General features: G+C 41.4%; 1 protein-coding gene across 2 annotated transcripts; it reads left to right on the forward strand.

Moving 5' to 3' along the window:
• Positions 1–920: 920 nt before the first annotated feature.
• Positions 921–21,616, forward strand: fam234a (family with sequence similarity 234 member A). Of its 2 annotated transcripts, none has more exons than XM_076298632.1 (12): positions 921–1,006; positions 2,127–2,433; positions 2,580–2,690; positions 2,874–3,056; positions 3,897–4,021; positions 4,516–4,648; positions 5,198–5,321; positions 5,424–5,591; positions 5,819–5,900; positions 6,063–6,209; positions 19,703–19,805; positions 19,941–21,616. In XM_076298632.1, the coding sequence occupies exons 2-12, from the start codon at positions 2,157–2,159 to the stop codon at positions 20,162–20,164; spliced, it is 1,677 nt and encodes a 558-aa protein (XP_076154747.1). In that variant the 5' UTR covers positions 921–1,006; positions 2,127–2,156; the 3' UTR covers positions 20,165–21,616. The 2 variants fall into 2 exon arrangements, with proteins under 2 accessions (XP_076154747.1, XP_076154748.1); XM_076298633.1 differs by having other exon boundaries at positions 928–1,001.
• Positions 21,617–22,179: the final 563 nt, after the last annotated feature.

The raw sequence follows: 22,179 nt of genomic DNA on the forward strand, positions 1-22,179 counted from the left end.
AAAATGGTTGACATCAAAACAAGCACATTTTATGGAAGGAGGAGAGATAAGTCAAATAGTGTCTTATTATTAAGCATTCATTATGATGGCAATATATGGTCTTGTTCATGAAAATGTCAGGAATAATATGATTCATTTTGAAAGAAGTTAAGTTATTTACATTTTGAAATAATAGTGACTTTATGAATGTCCATTATAATGGACACCAGGACCAAAATATTTTGATTTTTTGGGAAATTTAGGAGATCATTTGTATGGGATGAATGAGGGGGGGGGGGGGGGGGGGGTCAGATTTGGAACTCTCAGGTGATGAGTGAGTAAAACAGAGATGAGGACTATGATCCTGTGCCTCAAGAAGATATCGAGGAAGAGTAAGACTAAAAAATGAATTATCGCAGATAAAAGAAAAACATGAAAATGAAATGAACAATCCAGAAAAAAGAAATACAACTGTCCAAAAAGGCAAATAAAGTAGTCTAGAAGGATAAATAACATTTCCCCTTATATTTGGTTAAGTATACCCTTAATTTAATACCACTAAAAGTCTATTTTCATGGCTACCTTTTCATAGTAAAACGGTCCTTTTGTCCACCACAGGGGACATGCTATAAAATGTAAAATAAAAATAAATGTAAAAAAATAAAAATTGTAAGATGTTTTTTTTAATCCTAAATAGAAAGGAAATCACACAAAAAAAGAAATTGTTGGACACTTTTTTTCTTGGTTCCCAGGAGGATATGGCTAATCAGTCATTTTAATGTACAGCTTTACACATTTTCTCATAATTTTTTCTTGAACTTTTATTGTAACAGTGTATACTGTTTTGATGATTACCCATATTCATGGCAAAATGCATAAACATGAGAAGTCGGCCTGGGGCGTAACTAGGTAACAAGCCACCTTGGCTCTCTGCAGCCTCGAGTGAACTTCAACTTCATTATGAAACACCAGCTTTGTCACACCAACTGAGTCGACCTGGCGAGTGGCGACAAAACAAGTTGGTAAGGTAAGTCAAAGACACAGATTTGAACTTTCGGAGAAACATTAAAGCTAATTCCAAACAGACTGTTTAATCGCATCAAATTCATGTATAGGCTGAAGTTTGTATTATGAAACTTCAGAGTGACTATGTACATTGAAAGCTAGCATACCTTGCTAGCTAAGTTAGCTTTCCAATCATAACAAGTGTATGCTAGGTAGTTAAAAGAAACATATGGCTGTTGGATAGTCTTACAAGTGTTTTTTTGAATCCAATGACGTTTTACCTAACTAAAATCTTATTTCAGTGTTAACTCAATGCAATATATTTTCCGGAAAGGCATGACTCAGGTCGATAGATAGATGCTCCGAACCTAGCTACCATAACTAGCCAACGATAAAGTACTTCTTGCTGAGAACATTGTGTGTCGATGGACCTTGTATTTAGATATGCCAATTTGGCATTGCCAACGTGAAAGTAGATTATGGTCAATGAAAACATTAGCCAGGGAAAAACAATGTAAGTAAGCGTAACCATTGAGCCTTGTGGCTGTAGCCTAATGTTAAAGTGTCAATTACCAAAATGAACACATTCTTTATGTAGCAGCTATGATGTATGCTGTGAACTACTTTGGTGGAAAGCCATATTAACTCTAATGTTAACATTTAGTTAGTTTAGTTTGCTCGCGTTATGTTTACCGCAAATGACGTAAATTGGCTTGGCGGTTGACAGTGCGGTGTGACAAGCCAGCCCCTGTGGCGGCTATGGTGTTGCCGAGTTTCTGCCTGTTGAAACATTTCTGTGAGCCAATGTCACATGTGTTGGTACGGAGCGTTCTAGAGACCCCGACTGTTTGTTCATAGAGGCATTGGCCGAGAGAAGAGCTTGAGTTTTCAGTGGGTTGCGGAAAAAGCTGGACTGCATATCGTGGGTTTGTCAGCATTTGAGAAACGCACGGATCAGGCGCGCATGAATCAGCGGCTCTAAGCTCAGCTGTGCTGGAAAACTGTTCACGTGATACAACCGGATAGTCATTGTTTGATGTATTAGATTACTAATCAAACAATATAGCCTTGCTTGGGTTCGTCATTTTAAAATGCTTCCGGTGAATTGAAAGATTGGGAAGAAACACTCTGTCTGTCTTTAGGTCATTCTACAGGTGTGTGATACTGTGTAGATGACGAATCCACGGGTTTGCTCAAGTGAGGTGGACCCGTTAAAGGGCGAGGAGGAGGATGTAGGTGAATCAGGGATCGGTGGACCCACCTCGTCCACGAAGAAGGGGGTCTGTGGAGGAGGCTTGCGCCTGTCACGTCTCTCAGGCTGGCGCACAGCAGCCTTCCTGCTCGCACTCTTCCTCTGCCTCACCATCGTCTTCGCCTTCTCGTTCATCCTACCCTGCCCCACACGGCCACAATACCTAGTCACATGGAACCACACGTTACCTGCTGCAGGTAATATACAAACAGTCAAATAATGCTTTATTGTTGGGTCAGGTGCCAGTAGCCTACTCTTTGTGTGGACAAAAATGTGCTATATTTCTATATTTATGTACTGAATTGGTGTTTGTGTGTGTGTGTGTATATGTATGTGCGTGTAGCTGCGTATGATTTTCTGGCTGTAGAACATGCCAATGAGGACAAGATCAAAGATATTATTTTCATCTACAAGAGCAATGAGGGCAATAAGAACACGACCTGTGAGGATGAAGGTAAGGCTCGCTCCCCATCAAACACTTATTTTTTCAGGTGACAAAAATGCTGTGAGGCAAATCACTCCTCACTCTTAGCTGTCTGGTTAATGAGTAAAGTGTTGTGTGGGTGTGAGTAATGAGTTTAGAATAAGTCTTGAAGTGTTGAATCAAAATGTAATTGTGAGGATGTGGGTTTTGCAGGCTTGTCATCTCCATGTATGTTTGTGCTGGCGGTGGATGGAACGGATGGAGAAATGATATGGGAGTGTCCTTTGAATTTTGACCTGCAATGGGCTCAGTGTGGACTTGACAGAGTTGACGAAAAAAGCACAGAATGCCTCCTGGCTCACACCAACACACTCACTGTCATCTCCACACATGACGGTATGTAGGCACAGAAGTGTGTACACATATACATACAAGCGTATACAGGTCAACTGGACTGCCCACACAAAGCAGACCCTAAAAGCAGAGGCGGACAGAGTACACAGCTTCATTACTTGAGTAAAAGTACAGATACCCTTTGCTAAATTTTACTCAAGTACAAGTACAACAGTCAGATGTCTACTTAAGTAAAAGTACTGAAGTACTTGTTTTTAAAAGTACTTGAGTATCAAGAGTACAAGAGTAGCCTACATTTTCTAAATATTGCATTACTACTGCCACAGTGCTTACATTTATGTACAGAAATGTCCTACATGGAGTTATGAAAAATGTTAATGTTAATACCTTGGAGAATGAAAAAGGAATTGGAAGTAAAATCAAGTCATTTTCATCTTTTTACCATGTTGGTAGGGGTGGGCAGTATTTCTAATACATGTATTTAAAATACGTTTTTCAAATACAAAATGCTATTTTGTAATTGAAACACTTGAAGCGAAAAGTACAGATCCCTCAATATTGTACTCAAGTACTGTACTCAAGTAAATGTACTCCGTTACTGTCCGGCTCTGCCTAAAAGGTTACGCTCACTGGTTCAGCTTCCCCCCTCCATGCTCTTCCTACTAACCAAATATAGAAAATGTAGAGCAGCAATGGGTTGTTAGTTACTATTGGACTATTTTATGCATAGGCTTTATTATGGTTAAAACATGTCGTGGCATTAGTATGTTTCAGGAATTGCCCCAACATTGTTGCAATCCAATGGCCAGACGCAAACAACAATGAAAATGTGTAGGAAGGTAGTGACGTGTGGACTTATGAAGTGTGTGTCTGTTTGATAAGGCAAAGTGTTGTGGCAGCAGAGCTCCTCTCCTGGTGTCGGGGCAGTGGCACCTGCACTGGGTGTCTCAGACCTAAATGGTGACGGAACCAATGACATCGCCCTTCTCATGCCTCAGCATGATCAGGTACTGGGGTGGGGCATGAGTGAAATTGTTTGAGATGCGAGTTTCTTGGTTGTTGGGCTCTTTGGAATGTGACCTTGCCACTACAAAAAGTGGGAAGGTAAAGGGAAACCTTTGAGGCAGAAATAACAGCCCCTGACAGGGCAGCCTTGCCAAGTGTCCTACTGCTCTACTGATTAAATCTGAAACACTGCTGGTCTGGCTTGGAAGATGTTTTCCTTCCGAGACCCTGCTCCAAGGTTTCCGGTTATTGTGTCTACATGTTTCATGTTTAGGCACTCTGTCTGTGGAATGGCCTTTATGGAAGCATGTATATAACTGAATAGAATAATCTACAATTGTAAAATAATAACCATTTGCCTCAGGTGAAATAGCCGCTTACACTGATGAGAACACAGAACACTAACACATGCTAACATCATCACACAGGCATGTTTACAGCTGTGCCTTGCACCCAAAGTATGCCTTGTTGGAAACCAGTTTGTCCTCTCCCTTAGATGAAGCTGGTGTTCCTCTCAGGGAAGACAGGGTTACAGCTCGGCTCCGAGGTGGAGGTAATTGCTGAGGTTTCATCATCTCACATGCTGCACAAGACGGCCGGGGAGGCGCAGTACCTCCTTCTGCAGACAGGTGCTCCTCTGACACCATGGCAACTCACCAAGGCAACACAGCCAAGTAGTCAGCTTGCAAGCACCACCACTTGTTTGCTGACTTTGTGAATGGAAAATAATATAGTTCATTGAGCATTATGTGCCTATAGGTAAATCTAATCTAACAGAAGCACAATGATATTGGACAACAACAACCATATTTTGTATGATGGAACATTGTGTAATACACCATAGTCCAGTTTTAACCTATTTATAGTATAAATTCACTTCTCATCATATTTTGTGAAGTTCTAAAACATGAATTGTTTCTCAGCTGTAGACACAGCTTGGTGACGAGTGTATTAATCCTCAATCTTATCCTGGTTGAAAACAACTTTTTAAATCTAAATTAGCTACCAGTAAATCACATCTGTTCCACTGACTGATTCTAAACATGCAGGGCAAAATTAAGAACCACTGTGTGACTGGATTGAAAAGCAACATGAATAAAATAAAACTGGGACCGAGTAGAACAAGTTTGAATTCAACACATACAATCAAGAATGTTGTTGTTCATCCTCCCTTTTAGCCTCTGGCTTGTATGCTGAAGGGTTGTGGAATCTGGTGGCGAAAGCCAACCTCGACAAACCGCTAAAAAAAGATCCAAAGTGGGAGAAGAGGAGGAATGGAACGGGACCAATAATGATCTACAAGTAAGACACACACACACATGCACATGAACGCTCCCAAAGTACTTGTTACAGAATGACTGTGCCATCCGTTTCCTCTAATCTACTGTTCCCTATCTCCCACAGCTCTTCATCTCTGCTGCAGGTATCAAGAGCTGTGGGCACTGGAGCTCCCTCTCTGTTGCTGATTACAGACCAGGAGGACCAGGACCAGCCCAAAGGCACCATCACAGAGCTGCTTGACGGGGACAGTCTTGAGTCCCTCTGGAAAGCCAATACCAGTACACTGCTCAGGTAATTTGCTGGTTTAGATATGTTTGGCTGTAGCTGTCGGCCAGTGAGCTCCTCTCCCTTCAAATAACTTTAGTTGACATCAAGGCAGCACAGTACATACTGTAGGTGTATTTGGTTGTTTGGTTGAGAAAATGGTTATTTCCTCACTTTCTGTTGCTATTCCTTAATTTTTAATTTAGCACATATAGCACTTTTAATGTCATCATTTCACATTTTTATGTGTTCAGTCAGCCATCATTTGGACATTTCAACAAAGATGGCATTCCTGATGTGGTGATAGAGGACGACGCTGGAAATGCAACCAAGAGGGTAAGTCTTTTTTGTGTATACCTGACTGCAATGGAATATTGTATTTGAATATTGTATATGTGTTTAAAGAGATGCTAGTGTTCCTCCTCTGGTTTTAGTATGCGTATGATCAGAGGGGCCTTGGTCCTCTTTGGGATGCTAATCTGGATGCATTTGGTGCAGGTTGTTATTCTAGATGGAAAGACAGGGGGAGTGTTGTGGGAGGTCCATTTACTGGCTCTGCCACACACACCCGCCCCTTCATCTGTTCTCACAATACAGTCCTACTCTGTGTTTATGCTGTGGGGAGAGACACTAACCAACCAAACAGTGAGTACATTTACACACACACACACACACACACACACACACACACACACACACTATGTGAATACACAACACATGTAGAGCAGAGACATTTTTAGATCATTGTGCAGAGTGATCAGACAAATATTACTGTACAGCAGTGGTCCCCAAACTACGGCCCGCGGGCCGGATACGGCCCACCACCTCATTTTGGGTGGCCCCCCAAAACATTTCCGTGGTATATAGCATCTGGCCCGCACAGGAGTACGACGTCGTCAAACTATAACCTCCGTAATTTCCCCCATTCATTCTCTATGGCGAGTCTTAACAATACACGTGTAATACTCTTTTTGTCCACTGGTGGTTGTTTTGCCGCTGTTTCGCGTTTGCCATCGAAAACAGAATGAACCTACCTGCAAACAATGTAAGAAGCCTATGCTGACTGCATCAGTGCTCAAAGTATTCTAAAAGTTTATCAATTAATTGTTAATAACTAACTAACTTCTATTCAAGTCATATTTCTGGGACTTTCTGGGATAATTATTTCTATTTTTTATTCACTCTTCAAATGTTCATTCAAATTCACAAAGTTCTCATCAGGTGAGTGAAAGTTAGAATGGTGGTCATTTTAGATGTTTTTGCCAGCACTTCATAAAACTCGCATAGTTTGAGAACTTTAAATTATTTGTAGGATATTGCTTGTTCACAACTTGAGCTGTGTAATCCAAAGACACAGAGTTCACACATTTTAAGTAAAATATACTTTTAGTCCGGTGGACAGCCCATAGAGCCCCATTGTGGACCCGGAAATGTTGAGTACACCAAAGTTTTATGATGGAAATATACAAGGCCGTAGCCATGATGTCAACATTGGGGGGGACCAAATCTGTGGTGCGGTGTGAATTTCAATACATTTCCTGCCATGCAAAAATATTATTAAAATCACAAACAAGTCATTAGTTAAGTCAGTCAATTAGGATATACCAAACTTTTGACGGACATAGGCACGGATGGATTATGAACCCCTGGGCATAGATGCAAAAAAACCCTCCCCTGTTAAGATAGGGGGGCCTGGGGGCATACTTCCCCGGAAGACTTTAAAAAAAAAAAGACCCTTTATATTATGACGACTTGTGAGTTTTGTGGAAATAGAAGAGAAGGGCGGAGAAGCAACTTCTCACAATCTTAGGCTTCAGGGCCCCCTGAGCTCTTGGGCCCAGTAGGCCCATTCAATAATCCATCCCTGGATATAGACCTGTGGTATGACTCCATTTGTCTCCAAAATGTATATTTTAAAAGAAAATACAAACTAGAGTATCTTTGATAACCTCTATATTACACTGAATGCTTACTCATAGGTTTGGACCTAGCCCAATCATATTTTGTATTTTATTATTCTGGCGGCTAATCACACAATTTTAAGGTTGTTTGAAAGGGATGGGATTCAATATAGGCTACTAGGACAGGTCCCTCTTCTGTCTGACTCACTCAAGTTACCCTATGCATTATAGGCTGGTTTCTGACAGAAATTACATTTTGTGTTAAAATGTAGAAACACAGCCTTTATTTGATGAATGGAGGTGGAAATTCCTTTCTTTGGTTAATGTCCGCGATTCACATTAACTGTAGGCTATCACCGCCATTGTAAACGTTTTTTCAACTTTTGTGCCGTCGCCACATTTGAGTGCTACGTTTTGCCTGCATGGATGCGCGATTGAGTGCGCATCTAAATGTAACATGCAAGATGCAACAGCCATTTCTAAGAGGTTTATAAACCGGTTCATTTCTGACATTACTACTAGCATATGAATGCATTATTTATGTTGTAAGACATGTGAAAGAAATGAATGACACAGGCACGCAAATTGAAATAAAAGGACACTACGTTTCACTTTCGCTATCATTGCGAGAAAATAGGCTACAATATGGAAAATGCTTCAAAGTTACCTTTGAGTCTGATCAGCTTCAAAAATGAATGGGGTTTCCTTAGACAGTGCTACACCTTCCCAACAAGTTTTGTGAGAATTGTACCGGTATCTTTTGCGATATTGTTGACAGCCTGCACCGCAGTAGGGTGCAGGAAGCTTTTGATAGCGCACGCCTCAAACGATAAACGCAAAACCTCCAGGAGAAACCACTCACAGTGTACTCTCTGAAACCATGAATAAGTCACTAATTTGTGTGTTATTTACGTTTGATTGCATTTCAGATGGCGGGACTTGTTGGTTTCCTGTAGTAGCCTTTAGCGTTTTTTTCTTTATTTTTTTGTATGTCCGAATATTGGGGGGGACATTTTGGTCACATCTGAATATTGGGGGGGACACGTCCCCCCCAAAGTCTATGGCCCTGGAAATATATAGTATAGGTTCCCAGCATGCAGAAACTGCCGGATGCTAATTTGCATATGTTGGGCAATTTGTGTAATTGAGCTAATTAGCATAAATTAGCATAATCACCTATATTGATCATATTATAGGAGCTGCTTGGGCAAAATGGACAATGTTAGTATGTTTTTAGGGGTTACTGGAGATGCTGAGTCCATATCTGACATTTTCAAGATTCAAAATCACTATTTTAACTTGGTTTGGTCCCGTTTTTACTCTCATTAAGCTGATTTTGCTGAGTTTTTTTGGTCCAATTTAGACAGATTTTTGGAGGATGGGGCTGTAGCGATATACAGTAATAATAATAATATAATAAGCTTTATTTGTATAGCACCTTTCATACACAGAATGCAGCTCAAAGTGCTTTACATTTGAAGCATGTAACACAATAATAGTCAGTCAGTCATTATCAATCACTTTTCTTCATTGCTGGGGCCGTTTATGATCCACTCAGCAACATATCAAAAATATAGAAAATAACATTATTACATATATAATATATAACAATAACAGCCTTAACCCTTTACCCCCCATAAGCACGCCATATGGCAACTGTGGCAAGGAAAAACTCCCATATTCCAGGAAGAAACCTTGAGCAGAACCTGACTTAATAGGGGGAGCCCATCTGCTTCTGGCTGGCTGCGCCCTCCAATGGCAGCAGATGTAGAATAATCTGAAAAAGTAGTCCACAGGATAAGATGAGTTAACTAAAAGCTTTCCTGTACAGGTATGTTTTCAGATCTTTTTAAAAAATATTTACTGCTCTCGCCTGCTTGATGTACAGAGGCAGGGTGTTCCATAGTTTTGGGGCATAATGGATAAAAGCAGCTTCTCCACTTTGTTAGTGGAGCACTTTGGGTACGATTAAAAGATTAGAATTGGATGATCTAAGTTTCCTTTGTGGTTGATAAGATATTAAAAGCTCAGAGATATATGAAGGTGCTATGCCATTCAGAGCTTTGTAAGTAATTAACATAACCTTAAAATCAATTCTATAGGTAATAGGGAGCCAGTGCAGTTCAGCCAACACAGGGGTGATGTGTTCTCTCTTCTTGGTCTTAGTTAAAAGTCTAGCCGCAGAGTTCTGTATGAGTGCCAATTTCTTTAGATATTTTTTGGGAAGACCAGTGAAAAGTGCATTGCAGTAGTCTAGCCTGCTAGTGATAAAGGCATGAATTAGTTTTTCTGCATCTTGTTGAGTTAAAAAGGGCCGCACTTTGGCAATGTTTCTCAGGTGGAAATAGGCTGTCTGAGTAACTTTACTGATATGGGGCTTAAAACGTAACTCAGCATCTAAGATGACACCGAGGCTTGTTACTTTTGGTTTGACCTGGTGCACCAAGTTCCCCAGATTACTAAGAACAATGTCTCGCTTTAGTTTTGGTCCAACCAAAAGTACCTCTGTTTTGTCATAATTTAGTTTCAAAATTTTTTTGCTCATCCACTGATTAATGGAGGTTAGGCATGCAGTGAGGGAGCAAAGGCCATCTGGGTTTGTTGGCTCCACAGAAATATACAATTGGATATCATCTGCGTAGCTATGGAAGTTTACATTATGCTGACTTATGACGTTTCCCAACGGAAGCATATATAGGGAAAATAGCAGGGGACCAAGGCAGCTCCCCTGGGCCACACCAAAAGGCAAGTCATGTTTTTCAGACACATGATCTCCTAGACTGATATAAAAATCTCTGCCTGTAATGTAGGTTTGAAACCAGTTTAGAGCATTATCAGAGAGACCCACCCACTTCGCAAGGCGGTGAATTAGGATGCTATGATCAGTAGGGCTGTAACGATACACCAACCTAACAATTCGATTCGTATCACAATTTTTGACCCATGGTTTGATACGAACCTTGATTTTTTTTGGAGGGGTCGGGCTAGACATTTCAATAGCCTACCTTAGAACACCAGAGGATTACAATATAATATATCTGTATTATTTTATATCCTGATATTAAAAGAAAGAATACTGAATGTCTGATATTTATGACAGCACACTTTATGCAGATTAGCCTATATCTTAGGCCTACTATTTCTATTACAACTCTACCACATTCAGCTGTCTGGTTGAAGCCTGGAAATATTGTACACAAATAAGCATAGTTGGCTAGCTTATCATAGTCTACTGATTGGACTGTTAAGTTTCCTCGTGTGTTTAAGGTAATACTTTTCTCGTAGGGACAAGCCCTTTTGGGAAACATTGGTATTGAGATGATCACTCAACTTGAATGCAAGAGCTTTAACAAATATGTGCAGCATGCTAATGATGCTAAGTAGATTTAATAGTGTAATGATTGATGAGACCGCGTTGTCTAATCAAAAGCTTTATTAAAGGTCGGGAGCAGGTACATCGGCACAGAACATAGCACACGCCAGGGAAGTCAAGAACACCCCCATAACAACCCCAAAGTTCTCCCAGAATCCCCAGCGCGAAAGATTGTGGGAATCTCAAGCACAGTCCAGCACGCTGACGTTACACAGCTCCCACAACAAGCCATTGCCGTCCTCGGGACATTCAGTCCAGCAAAGTCTCTGGCACTGCCACACAGCAGGTGGGGTGCACACGCCGCAAGAGCCCTACTCACACAGGGGAACCACAACCACCAGCAGCCTGGCCTGTCGCCGCTCGTCCCTAGCTCCCTTCAGAGAACGCCCTCAGGTCGCACTTTCGCAGTGTGCACCACCACAACGTTCCTCCAACACCTGGCGGGGCCTAGCCTCCACTGGCACAGACTCCCCACCACTGAACACCATAACTGGCACCGCACCTCCAACGCTCTGCTCCGTCGTCTCGCCAGTCGAGGCAGCAGACTCCAGCTCCATCATAGCCGGACCACGCTGCGCAATCGGGCTACAGCTACCGGCGTTGGCGTCCCTCCTCTGCTGCCTCGTCGCAGAGCGGTCCTCCGCTGCTCCCGGCCGCTCCACAACGCCACGGTCGCGCCAAGGCCTAGACCTTCTCTCTGGCTCGTGCCATCGGATTTCACACAACAATTTTTTTTCCCCCTTATTTTCTAAAGAGCGCCGGCGAACAGGCCAACAAGAACAGGCGCCCGCACAGCATGGTGCCTCCCACACGCACCCAAAGGCTTAGAGTTCCGTTTTTTAGAGGGCCCTTCCGCCGGAGCTGCCCAACCGTCGTGCCTCAAACGGCTCCGCTAACCGTCCATCCTCAAGGCACCACCTCCTTGCCGCTCCACCTCTGCTCTGCTCCGCAGACAGGGCCACCGCCAACTCCGACCTAAAGCTGCCTGGCGGGGCCAGGGGCTCAAGGTCTTCTCACGGTGAAGTCAGCGCCCAGGTCGGCGTCACCACCTCATCTTCCAAGGCCGCTCTCCCGGTTGCGTAAAGCCCTTCTCTGCCGTGTCCACTGCATGGAGATCATCTTCAGGCTAGCACTCCTCCCGTAGCCAGGCCCAGGCGACGGCTGGTCTCCTCCCGCGGCTTCTACTGAAGGCCTCTGTAAGCTTCTTCTCTGTAAGGGCTCTCTTCGGATCCTTTTGCTTGGGCCTCCACCTAGCGGTGAGCATGGACGGATTATGAACTTTCGGGCCCCTGGGCCCAGATGTATTAAGGGCCCCCCACTAATTGTCGCATGTGGAAGGGGGGTTTGGGGGTCCTTCCTCAGAAATGTTTTAATTTGTTTGATGTGATTTCCTGTATACTGGTGCATTTTGGGGATGGACTAAATTCAATCAGATTCATACACCATACATCCTGATGTGTTGATATTGAGGCAATGATTTCATGCAAAGGCTTGGGCTTCAGGGCCCCCTGACCCTGGGGCCGGTAGGCCCGTGCAGTAATCCATCCCTGGCGGTGAGGCCTCCCACTCCCGGCTCCTCCAGCACTGAAGACACTGTCTCCTACAGAACGCAACTTACTCCTCCAAAGCAGCAGACCGCCCTGATCCACCGGCTAGGGATATCACCACGTTTGGATGGAGTAGGAAGACAGGTATGAAGAAAGGAGAGGAACTCGCCCACCCTCGATTCAAGTCCTGTTGCTCCTGCTGATTTGTTAAATGTTATCAGCAGTAACTGCAAAGCTGGGTTAAAACTGTGTATACATGTATCTGGAAAGTGCAGCTGTGCAGCTGCAGGCCTGGCCTGTACTAATTATTGTTTCTGCAAAGGCAGTGATGTTACATGTTGCAATATATATATATATTCACACACACAGCTAAAAGAGCAGAAGGACAGGGATGAAGAGTCTGGAGAAGATGGCGACAGGACAACGGATGAGGACCGGAGGAGTAGTAGAGACTAGTTCTTCCCTTTGTTACTCAATTGTGTCACAGCAGAGGGCCAGTGCATAGCTATTTCCAAAATTATTGTGGAATTCAGAAATAACTTGAAATTATTCCTGAACACTGAACATTTTTATCCTCCAAAAACTCAGCAAAATCAGCTTAATGAGAGTAAGAACATGACCAAACCATGTTTAAATAGTGATTTTGAGTCTTGAAAATGTCAGATATGGACTCAGCATCTCCAGTAACCCCTACAAACATACTAACATTGTCCATTTTGCCCAAGCAGCTCCTATAATACAATATAGGCGATTATGCTAATTTATGCTAATTAGCTTATTTACACAAATTGCCCAACATATGCAAATTAGCATCCGGCAGTTTCTGCATGCTGGGGACCCATACTATATATTTCTATCATAAAACTTTGGTGTACTCAACATTTCCGGGTTCACCTTTCTGTCAACTAGACTATTTTGGGACTCCCTTCTAATACTTTTGGGAATGCTAAAGTATTTTTATTAGTATTATTTCATTTGAGCTACATTTTACATGGTATGATGGCAATATAAACACAGCTAACAATGGTATTAAATTGCAATAGCCTATAACTAAATGTAATGGAATATTCAACTAAGGTAGACTGTTGTTGTTCACAGCACTAAGCTATTTATGGTTACTGATATACTCAGAGTCTCTGGCCCTCTCTTAGTGCCAGGCATAGTGAGCTGGCCCTCAGAAGAAAAAGTTTGTACAGTACTGCTGTACAGTAATGCATTGCAAAAAGCTTTATTAGCATAAAAGTTAACTTTATCTTAAAAACCCAATTTTCACTGCTTTTTGGTCTTGGCACAAATTACATAATTTCAGTATAATCAGCACAAGGGACAGGGTGAGCGATGACAAGTCAGCTCAAGTCAGAAATCACTCTCATCACTCTGATTGAATTTTAAGAGCAAACTGATTGCTATAAAAAGAGGTAAGAAGTGTGTGAACTCATGTGTCCTCTAGCAAGAAACACGTGCAGCTGAAAAGCTTATACTTGTTCTTCAGTATACAACCCCAAAACAGAAAAAGTTAATACGTTGTGTAAAATGCAAATAAAAACAGAATGTGAGAATATGCAAGTCTCGTAAACTCATATTTAACAGCAAAAAGGACATAGACAACATATAAAATGTTTAAAATAAAAATTTGGACTATTTCATGGAAAATGTATGTTAATTTTGAATTTGATGCCAGCAACATGTTTCAAAAAAAGTTGGGACGGGAGCATGTTTACCACCTGTGTTGCTTAATCTCTTTAATTAACAAAATTCTGTAAATGTTGAGGAACTGAGGAGACCATTTGCTACAGTTTTGAGAATGAAATGTTGTCCCATTACTCCCTGATGTAGGATTTCAGTTGCTCAACAGTATGGGGTATTCTTAGTCATGTTTTTCATTCCATTATGCACCTAATTTGACAAATCTGGACTACAGACAGGCACCTGGACTACAGACAGGCACCTAGCACCTGGACTCTTCCTCTATGGAGAAATGCTATTTAAATATATGCAGAATTCATTTTGCCATTGTTTTCCTGAAATATTCAAGGTCTTCCCTGGAAAAGACATTGCCTGGATGGCAATATATGTTGCTCAAAACCTGTACACATCATTCAGAATTGATTGTGCTTTGCCAAATGTGCAAGATGAAGATGCCCATGCTGTAGGCACTAATGCCTCCACACCGTCATAGATGTTGGGTTTTGAACTGAGCACTAAAACAAGTTGGATAGGTTGTATACTTGGATAGGCCCTCTCCTCTTTAGCCCAGATGAGTCCATGATTTCCAAAAAGAATGGCAAACTTTGATTGACAGGACCTTTTTTTTTCATGTTACCTCAGTCCAATTTAAACAAGTTCAGGCTCAGATATGGTATTTTCTGTATCATGTCTCAATACAATTTTAGCTGTTACAATTTTGGCTGCAGTTTTTGAATTGAGTATCAAACTGTGCACATAGACAATGGTTATCAGAGGTTTTCCTGAGCCCATACAATGACAGGTCTGACAACAGGTCGGGGGCCCTATCATGACGGTCTAATGCGCATCGTCACTCGTCAAAAGCTTATTCAAATTTAGTAGGATGTCCACATTGGGAGGGTTTTCGTTATCAAACGTCGAGCGCATGGCGCAACAAGGTGTTCCTAGATTTCTTAATCAGTAATAGGTGTGTTTGGGGCGTAACATCATTTAAACCATGTCAAAGAATGCATCGATATTTTGACATTCAACGGCACATTTGAAGTAGGCTGCTTGCGAGACCGTATGGAATAGTAATTCCACTAAACCAGTGGTCCCCAAACTTTTTCTTCCGAGGGCCAGCTCACTATGCCTGGCTCTAAGAGAGGGCCAGAGATTCGGAGTATATTAGTAAACATAAATAGCTTAGTGCTGTGAACAACAGCAGTCTACCTTAGTTGAATATTCCATTACATTTAATCATAGGCTACTGCAATTTAATACCATTATTAGCTGTGTTTATATTGCCATCATGCCATATCAGTGTAAAATGTAGCTCAAATGAAATAATACTAATAAAAAGACTTTAACATTCCCAAAAGTATTAGCAGGGAGTCCCAAAAGTGTATTTTATCCAAAGTGTGAACTCTGAACTCTGTGTATTTGCATACACAGCTCAAGTTGTGAACAAGCAATATCCTACAAATAATTTGAAGTTCTTAAACTATGAGAGTTTTATGAAGTGCAGGCAAGAACATCTGAAATGACCACTTTCACTCACCTGATGAGAACTTGTGAATTTGTATGAACATTTGAACGAGTGAATAAAAAATAGAAATAATTGTCCCAGAAATATGACTTGACTTAGTTAGTTATTAAAAATGAATTGATACACTTCTAGAATACTTTGAGCACTAATGCAGTCAGCCTCTTGCATTGTTTGCAGGTAGGCCTACGTTTCATTCTGTTTTCGATGGCAAACGCAAAACAGCGCCAAAACAACCACCAGTGGACAAAAAGAGTATTACATGTGTACTGTTAAGACTCGCGAATGGGGGAAATTACGGAAGTTATAGTTTGACGATGTCGTACTCCCATGCGGGCCAGATGCTACATACCGCGGACATGTTTTGGGGGGCCACCCAAAATAAGGTGGCGGGTCCGGCCCGCGGGCCGTAGTTTGGGGACCACTGCACTAAACCATGGGTTCCCGAAGTGGGGGTCGGGACCCCCCGGGGGGTCGCGGGACGCCGAGGGGTGGATTTCCATAAATCAAATAAAATTTGCACTTTAAAGACGCTTGCTGAGTTCTGGATTTCAGTCGAGAGGGAATATCCACAGCTATTCAAGGCCGCGATTGACATACTGACGCCGTTTGGCTCCACATACCTGTGCGAAAAGACTTTCTCTGCACTGACATATATTAAAAACAAATACAGATCGTGTCTAAATGTGGAGGATGATCTCCGTGTGGCCGTCTCCACAATTAAACCAAGAATGGACTTGCTGTGTTCCGCGTATAGCGCGCATCCATCTCATTAGATGGGATTAACGCTGAAACATAGTTGGCAAAATGTAAATTTACGCAGCAACAATGTACATATGTTTACAACAGTTTGTGGATATTACCCTGACTGAGATATTCTTCTGTTAAAATGGAAATTAAAGTAATGTTTCAAAGTTAAGTTTGCACGACAGCAATAATGTGCACTCATGTTACATGGATATTATTTTTTGACTAAGGTATTCTGCTTTTATCATATAGTAAATTTCTATATGTAAAATCATAACAGGCTGCTCTGTTCTTTTGTGTTGTCGTTATATAGTTATATAGTGCGTATGGCTGGTGCGCACATTTTATTTTATTTTTTGAGTCACATCCAGGGATAGTGGGGGTCGCCAGTCTCTGGCACGGTTATTTTGGGGGTCGCGTGTTGAAAATTTTGGGAACCCCTGCACTAAACCATACTTTACTAAAACCTATCATAGCCTTCACGCATTTGCACTTGTCTATTATTTGAACTCATTGGCAAAATGAAACTAACTTCACCATGGTGTCAGTCAACGACAAGACCGTTATATGCAGTTACTTTCACTATTGACTGACCAAGGGCGTAGGTTTGGTCTGAGCTTTGGTGGGGACACTACCCACTACCCCCCCCCCCCCCCCCGAATATATAAAATGATTAAAATGTGCTACTGTCCAACTACTATCCATGATTAAAATGTGCTACTGTCCAACTTGATCTAACTACACTGTGTAGCCTACATAATCTGATTTTAATATGTAGGCTACAGATATGTAGGCTAATATTTAACATTTATTTTCTATTTGGTCTGTTATGAAATCATGCCCATTTAAGCACAGCTCAGTTTTAAGAAACTTAAATACATGCATGCTTAGCAATTTGTGAAAAGAAATCATTAAGGCTACATTGACAAACATGAGCTGCCTGTATATTCTCTGATTCTAATATTTACAGATATCTAGGCGATGTAAGCACAGCTCAGTTTTAAGAAATGCAGCCGAAAGACCATGTTGAATTTTGCTATAATTTATTTAAAAACCGGATTACTCTGGAACAGCTAACTATACACGGGAATGCATTACACCTTTGTGTTCGGTAAGGTCTGCTGTTTATTCTGATATATGGTTTGTCATGTGTTGCGTGAAGAGTGTGTAGGCCTACGATATTCCACCGAGACGAATGGATGTGGAGATGGGCGCAGAGAATAATTATTAAATCTCTTGAAGTTATTTTTCTCGCGAACTGTTTATTACAGCAAACAGTGGCTAGCTAGCACCGTTTAAAAGCTGAGAAAAGGCTCTTTCATGTGACACATGTGTGATGAGTAGCCTACTTCTCGAGGAGTTCAACAGAGAAGAATGGGTGAATTTGGACGCACTTCATGCTTGTAGTGAAGTAAAGATGAAGCGCTGCATGCTGCGCAGGAGACTGCGGCTCACTGGTAGTTATTATAGGTAACTTCAAATCAGCGCGATTTACCCTTATAGGCTACTGCACATTACAAGATCTGTACGAGATGATCCGCAGCACTGAAGTGAGAAATGATTTAACTCTTTGTGTAGCGCATGTGAGCGCTTTTTTCCCCATTTCAACCTGAATATTGGTGGGGACATTTCAGTCGTAATTTGACATTGGTGGGGACACGTCCTTCGGTCCCCACGCAAATCTACGCCCCTGTGACTGACAATGGGTTACCATCGAAAACATAGGCTGGAAAAAGCAACACTTACACTAATATTGCTCAAATGACTGAATAAAACAACATTTATCCTGCAGACGAGTTGCTTATATCTCGTGACGGTGCGTCTTTAGCTGTGCTCCATACGTGTCTCTCGCCTCTCCCCTAATCACTTTTAACCGTCATTACCAATTTGCAAATGATGGTGAATAACTACTCATCATGAGATGTACAGTATTTCGTAATATCTTTATTCTAATTATGTTTCCCATTGTAATCGTGCAATTTGTAATGCGCTAAGCCACTCCCTAAGTTGTTAATTGCCACACCTCTGGGCGCATTGTTTAAAAAATAAGCGCGCAAAATAAGAAAATACACTTCGCGCCGGGTGGAAAACGAGTTTTACGCCATGCGCCAAGGTGTAAAATATGGCCCCTGGGGTTCATGCAGTGCCCTCTGAGGTCCAAAAGACATGGCCATCCAATTTGTTTTTCAGCTCTTTCCCTTTTTACAAAGATTTCTCTGGAATCTCTGAATGTTTTAATAACATTATGTCCTGTAGATGATTAACTCTCCAAATACTTCACAATTTCATGTTAAGAAGCATTAAAATTACATTGTTTCATCATTTGTGTGCACAGGTTTACACAGAGTGATGAATACCCCTACATCTTTAATTCTAAGAGACCCTGCCTCTCTGGGATGCTGTTTTTCATACCCAATCGTGTTGTCAGTTACCCTAATTAGTTGTGAAACATTCTTGCTTTTGTTTTCTTTATCATTACACAACTTTTCCAGCATTTTGTTACCCCCGTCCCAACTTTGAAACATGTTGTTGGTATCAAATTCAAAATTAACATACCGGTATATTTTCCATGAAATAGTCAAATTTGTCATTTTCAACCTTTGATATGTTGTCTGTGTACTTTTTGCAACTAAATATGAGTTGAAGAGATTTGCAGATTATTACATTCTGTTTTTATTCATATTTTTCACAACGTCCCAACTTTTTCTGTTTTGGGGTTGAACATGTGAAACGTGAAAAAATAATATAAATATCCTGAAGCAGCAAAGTTGGCGAAACACACAATTTGTGTCACTACCAAAACTTTTGGCCACAACTGTAGACTATAGTGTGCGAGAGTTCATCATATCCATCTTCTATGAAATAAGAGCCCATCATTAAACCACGTTTGTATGTCTGTGTTTATGTTTAAGGCATTTAGCAGATGCTTCTTTCCAAAGAGACTCAAAATTCATGTATGACTGGAAAGAGTTATATAACAAGGTTTTGTTAGTTTTGCACAAATAAATATACATAGCTGAAGTGGTAGTCCTGTAGCCTTCCACTGTTTGTGTCAGTCACTGCTATCTCCGACACATTTCCTCTTGGCCCTCCATGACTTTGCTTTTCGCTTGAAAGCTCCTTCCTACAGTAACTTGATTTGGCGTATCAGAGCTTTCACTCTGCAGAAGTCTGTCCGTATGTCCACTCCTGTGCACTCTCACGTGATGAAAGGGACATAGTTTAAAAGTCTTTTCACAGTACACTATATGTCCTCTATATTTAGGGGACTGTGACCTGACACATGCTGTACAATTTGTTGCTATGCTATGGGCATACAGTGTTTTCCTTCATTAATGTGTAACCTATTGTGTGTTCAGGGCTCTGGAATGGAGCAGCGCTTCTCTTATCTCTTACACCCTTCCTACTCTAATCTACTGTTACAGAGGAGTAGTCCAGTGGAGTACATTATTGCTTTCAAAGGTAACACACGCACACACGTACACAAAAAGGTTACGATAAAATCCAGTTATGTGCTCAACTCAACAGGATCCAGTTATCCTGTTGAGTTGAGCACATATTGAGAGTTTTAGTTTGTGTGTGGTTTTGTTTGTCTAGCAACTCTACTAGAGCGAGGTCGCCACGCCTCCTACCTCCTTCTGACCGGCCCTCATGCCAGCGAGGGGGTGGAGCCAGAAGGGGCGGGCTCAGTGGTTCTGACCAAGCGCAAGCTGAAGGATGACGTCCTGGACAGCACGGTGCTGAGTGTGAGTGGACCAGTGACCCAGGACAACGTGAACCACGTCAAAGAGGCCTTCAACCGACTACGTTTCAGCGACTAGCGGGCCCTCCAGGGTTGTGCAGATTTTTGCTTTACCTGTGTTCCCTGGTGTTCCACATTAATCATTAAGAAAAAAGACCTGCTGTGGACTGTCCTTGTGCCCTCGCTATCAGGTAGAGCTGACACCCAATATATTTTGCACTGCAAAAGGAGGAAGAAGAGCTAATCCCTGTTTCCTCTATGCACACACTGTTTGACCCACTTTTATCTTACATCTTGCAGTGCTCTCAGTTAATCACCTCAGATGACACTAACCAACTTCACTCTGTGGCCTTAAGTACACCTAAGTACTAGCTTAAAACACTCTTAAAGGAATTTCTTGCATTAATGTGCAATTAACCTGCAACCTGGAAGCTTTTGACTACTCATACTTGACCTTCCCCCTTTAAAACTGTAATATAGCATTAGACATTACCATCAAAAACTGACCACCACTGTAGTGCAATCACATCTTTCTTGGGAGTCAATTTAATCATATGACTTGATATAACCTGGGACTAATTTTATGCTTTATAACCTGTAGAGTTTCAAACAGGTTAAGAAGCCTACATGACTTTGTCAGTGGTATGCATGGAGTTCTCATAGAAAAGTTCTCTTGCAGTTCTAATCAAATTGTAGCAATGTTTTTCCTGAATTACCAGATGAACTCAAAGAATGTAGTTGATAGTCACACTTTTCATCTGAATGTACTGTTACACTTTAAGAGGGAGACAGGCTCTTGTGTTTTTGTGTAGATATTTAAGATATATATTCTGCTGTCTTCTGGTCAGCTTTTAGTGGCACTGTAGTGTGAAGCAAGAATACGGTTTACTGCTGTGGAATTCAGAAGAAACACTAACCTGTACTGATGGAGACCTCTCAGCTTTTGTTTTTACCTGGTGAACTGTTATGCACAGGCTCTTTTTTGCGTTTACAACGGATTTAGCATGTGCTTGAACAATCACTGCCTCTGTCTGTTCTGGTGGGGCCATATGGGATGTACTTTTGATGCACTCTGTGATGCCGTTGTAATGAGGAGAGGCTAACAGTGTGCTTGGGACCTGTGCTGAAAATTTACTGACTTTGAACATACTTTACATCAGTGCCATTTTACATGATCTGGCCTGACGTAGCCCTGTATCAGGAAACCCGGAAATATGTTTGCTGAACCAAAGCATCCTGAATAACAGGAAAACGTGTGAGGTATTGTTATTGTCCACAAACTGTGGCTTTAAAAAGTTAGGACAGTTATAAGGGAGTGAGACTTAACTGTGGCATATTTCCTACATACTTATTGAATGGGAACCAGGCAATCTTGAGACTATATTTTGAGCATATCTGTTCTGAGTGGGACTTAATACTAAACCTGTGGATCAGGGTTTCAATGCACTGCGGAATACAATCTTATTTTCCGTTAATTAAATTAAGGCTGTAGATATTCAATCTTATGACCAATAAAATCTTTGACACATAAGCTTTTTAAGTTTGTTATTGGTGTCCAACTTTACATGTAAGAAGTGTATGCCTATGCCAAAATTATGCATAATTTTGATGTATCCTGTTATTTACTGCACCTGTTTGACTCGAGTTAGTTATTGTCTTTCCAGCTGTAGGCTATATCTGCTTTCTTTTGTCTTGTCTGGAATACATGCCATCTGGGCTATAAATGTTGCTACCACTCCTTGCTTTACATTTACGTAGTCATGCGCAGACATGGATCACTTGTGATCTTTAAGAATGTGCATGCTATGTTGGGCCTGGATGAATACCTTTGATAATTCCTCAATACAGGTTTATACGAGCCCGCGAAGGGCCATGGTGGGATTTATTATATTTATTCAATATATTTTAATATATATATATATATATATATATATATATATATATATATATATATATATATATATATATATATATATACACACACACACACACACGCTGTACAACTGTACTGTGTGCTTTGAAAAGAGTGAATCTCCGTTTAGTGGTGTTTCGTGGCAGTCAGGTTTTCCTGTGGTGCTTTGGTAGCTGGAATTG

Source organism: Alosa pseudoharengus, unplaced genomic scaffold, assembly GCF_046254945.1.
Source record: "Alosa pseudoharengus isolate Yale_2024_CS ecotype anadromous, Long Island Sound unplaced genomic scaffold, YU_APseudo_1.1 YU_APseudo_1.1_scf_21, whole genome shotgun sequence".
NCBI lineage: Eukaryota > Metazoa > Chordata > Actinopteri > Clupeiformes > Clupeidae > Alosa > Alosa pseudoharengus.

Excerpts from the sequence above, each read along its gene's own strand:
- fam234a (XM_076298632.1), top strand. The coding sequence starts at position 2,157 with ATGACGAATCCACGGGTTTGCTCAAGTGAGGTGGACCCGTTAAAGGGC. Across the intron at positions 2,691-2,873 it reads CACGACCTGTGAGGATGAAG|GCTTGTCATCTCCATGTATG; the intron begins GTAAGGCTCGCT and ends TGGGTTTTGCAG. Across the intron at positions 5,322-5,423 it reads GGACCAATAATGATCTACAA|CTCTTCATCTCTGCTGCAGG; the intron begins GTAAGACACACA and ends TATCTCCCACAG.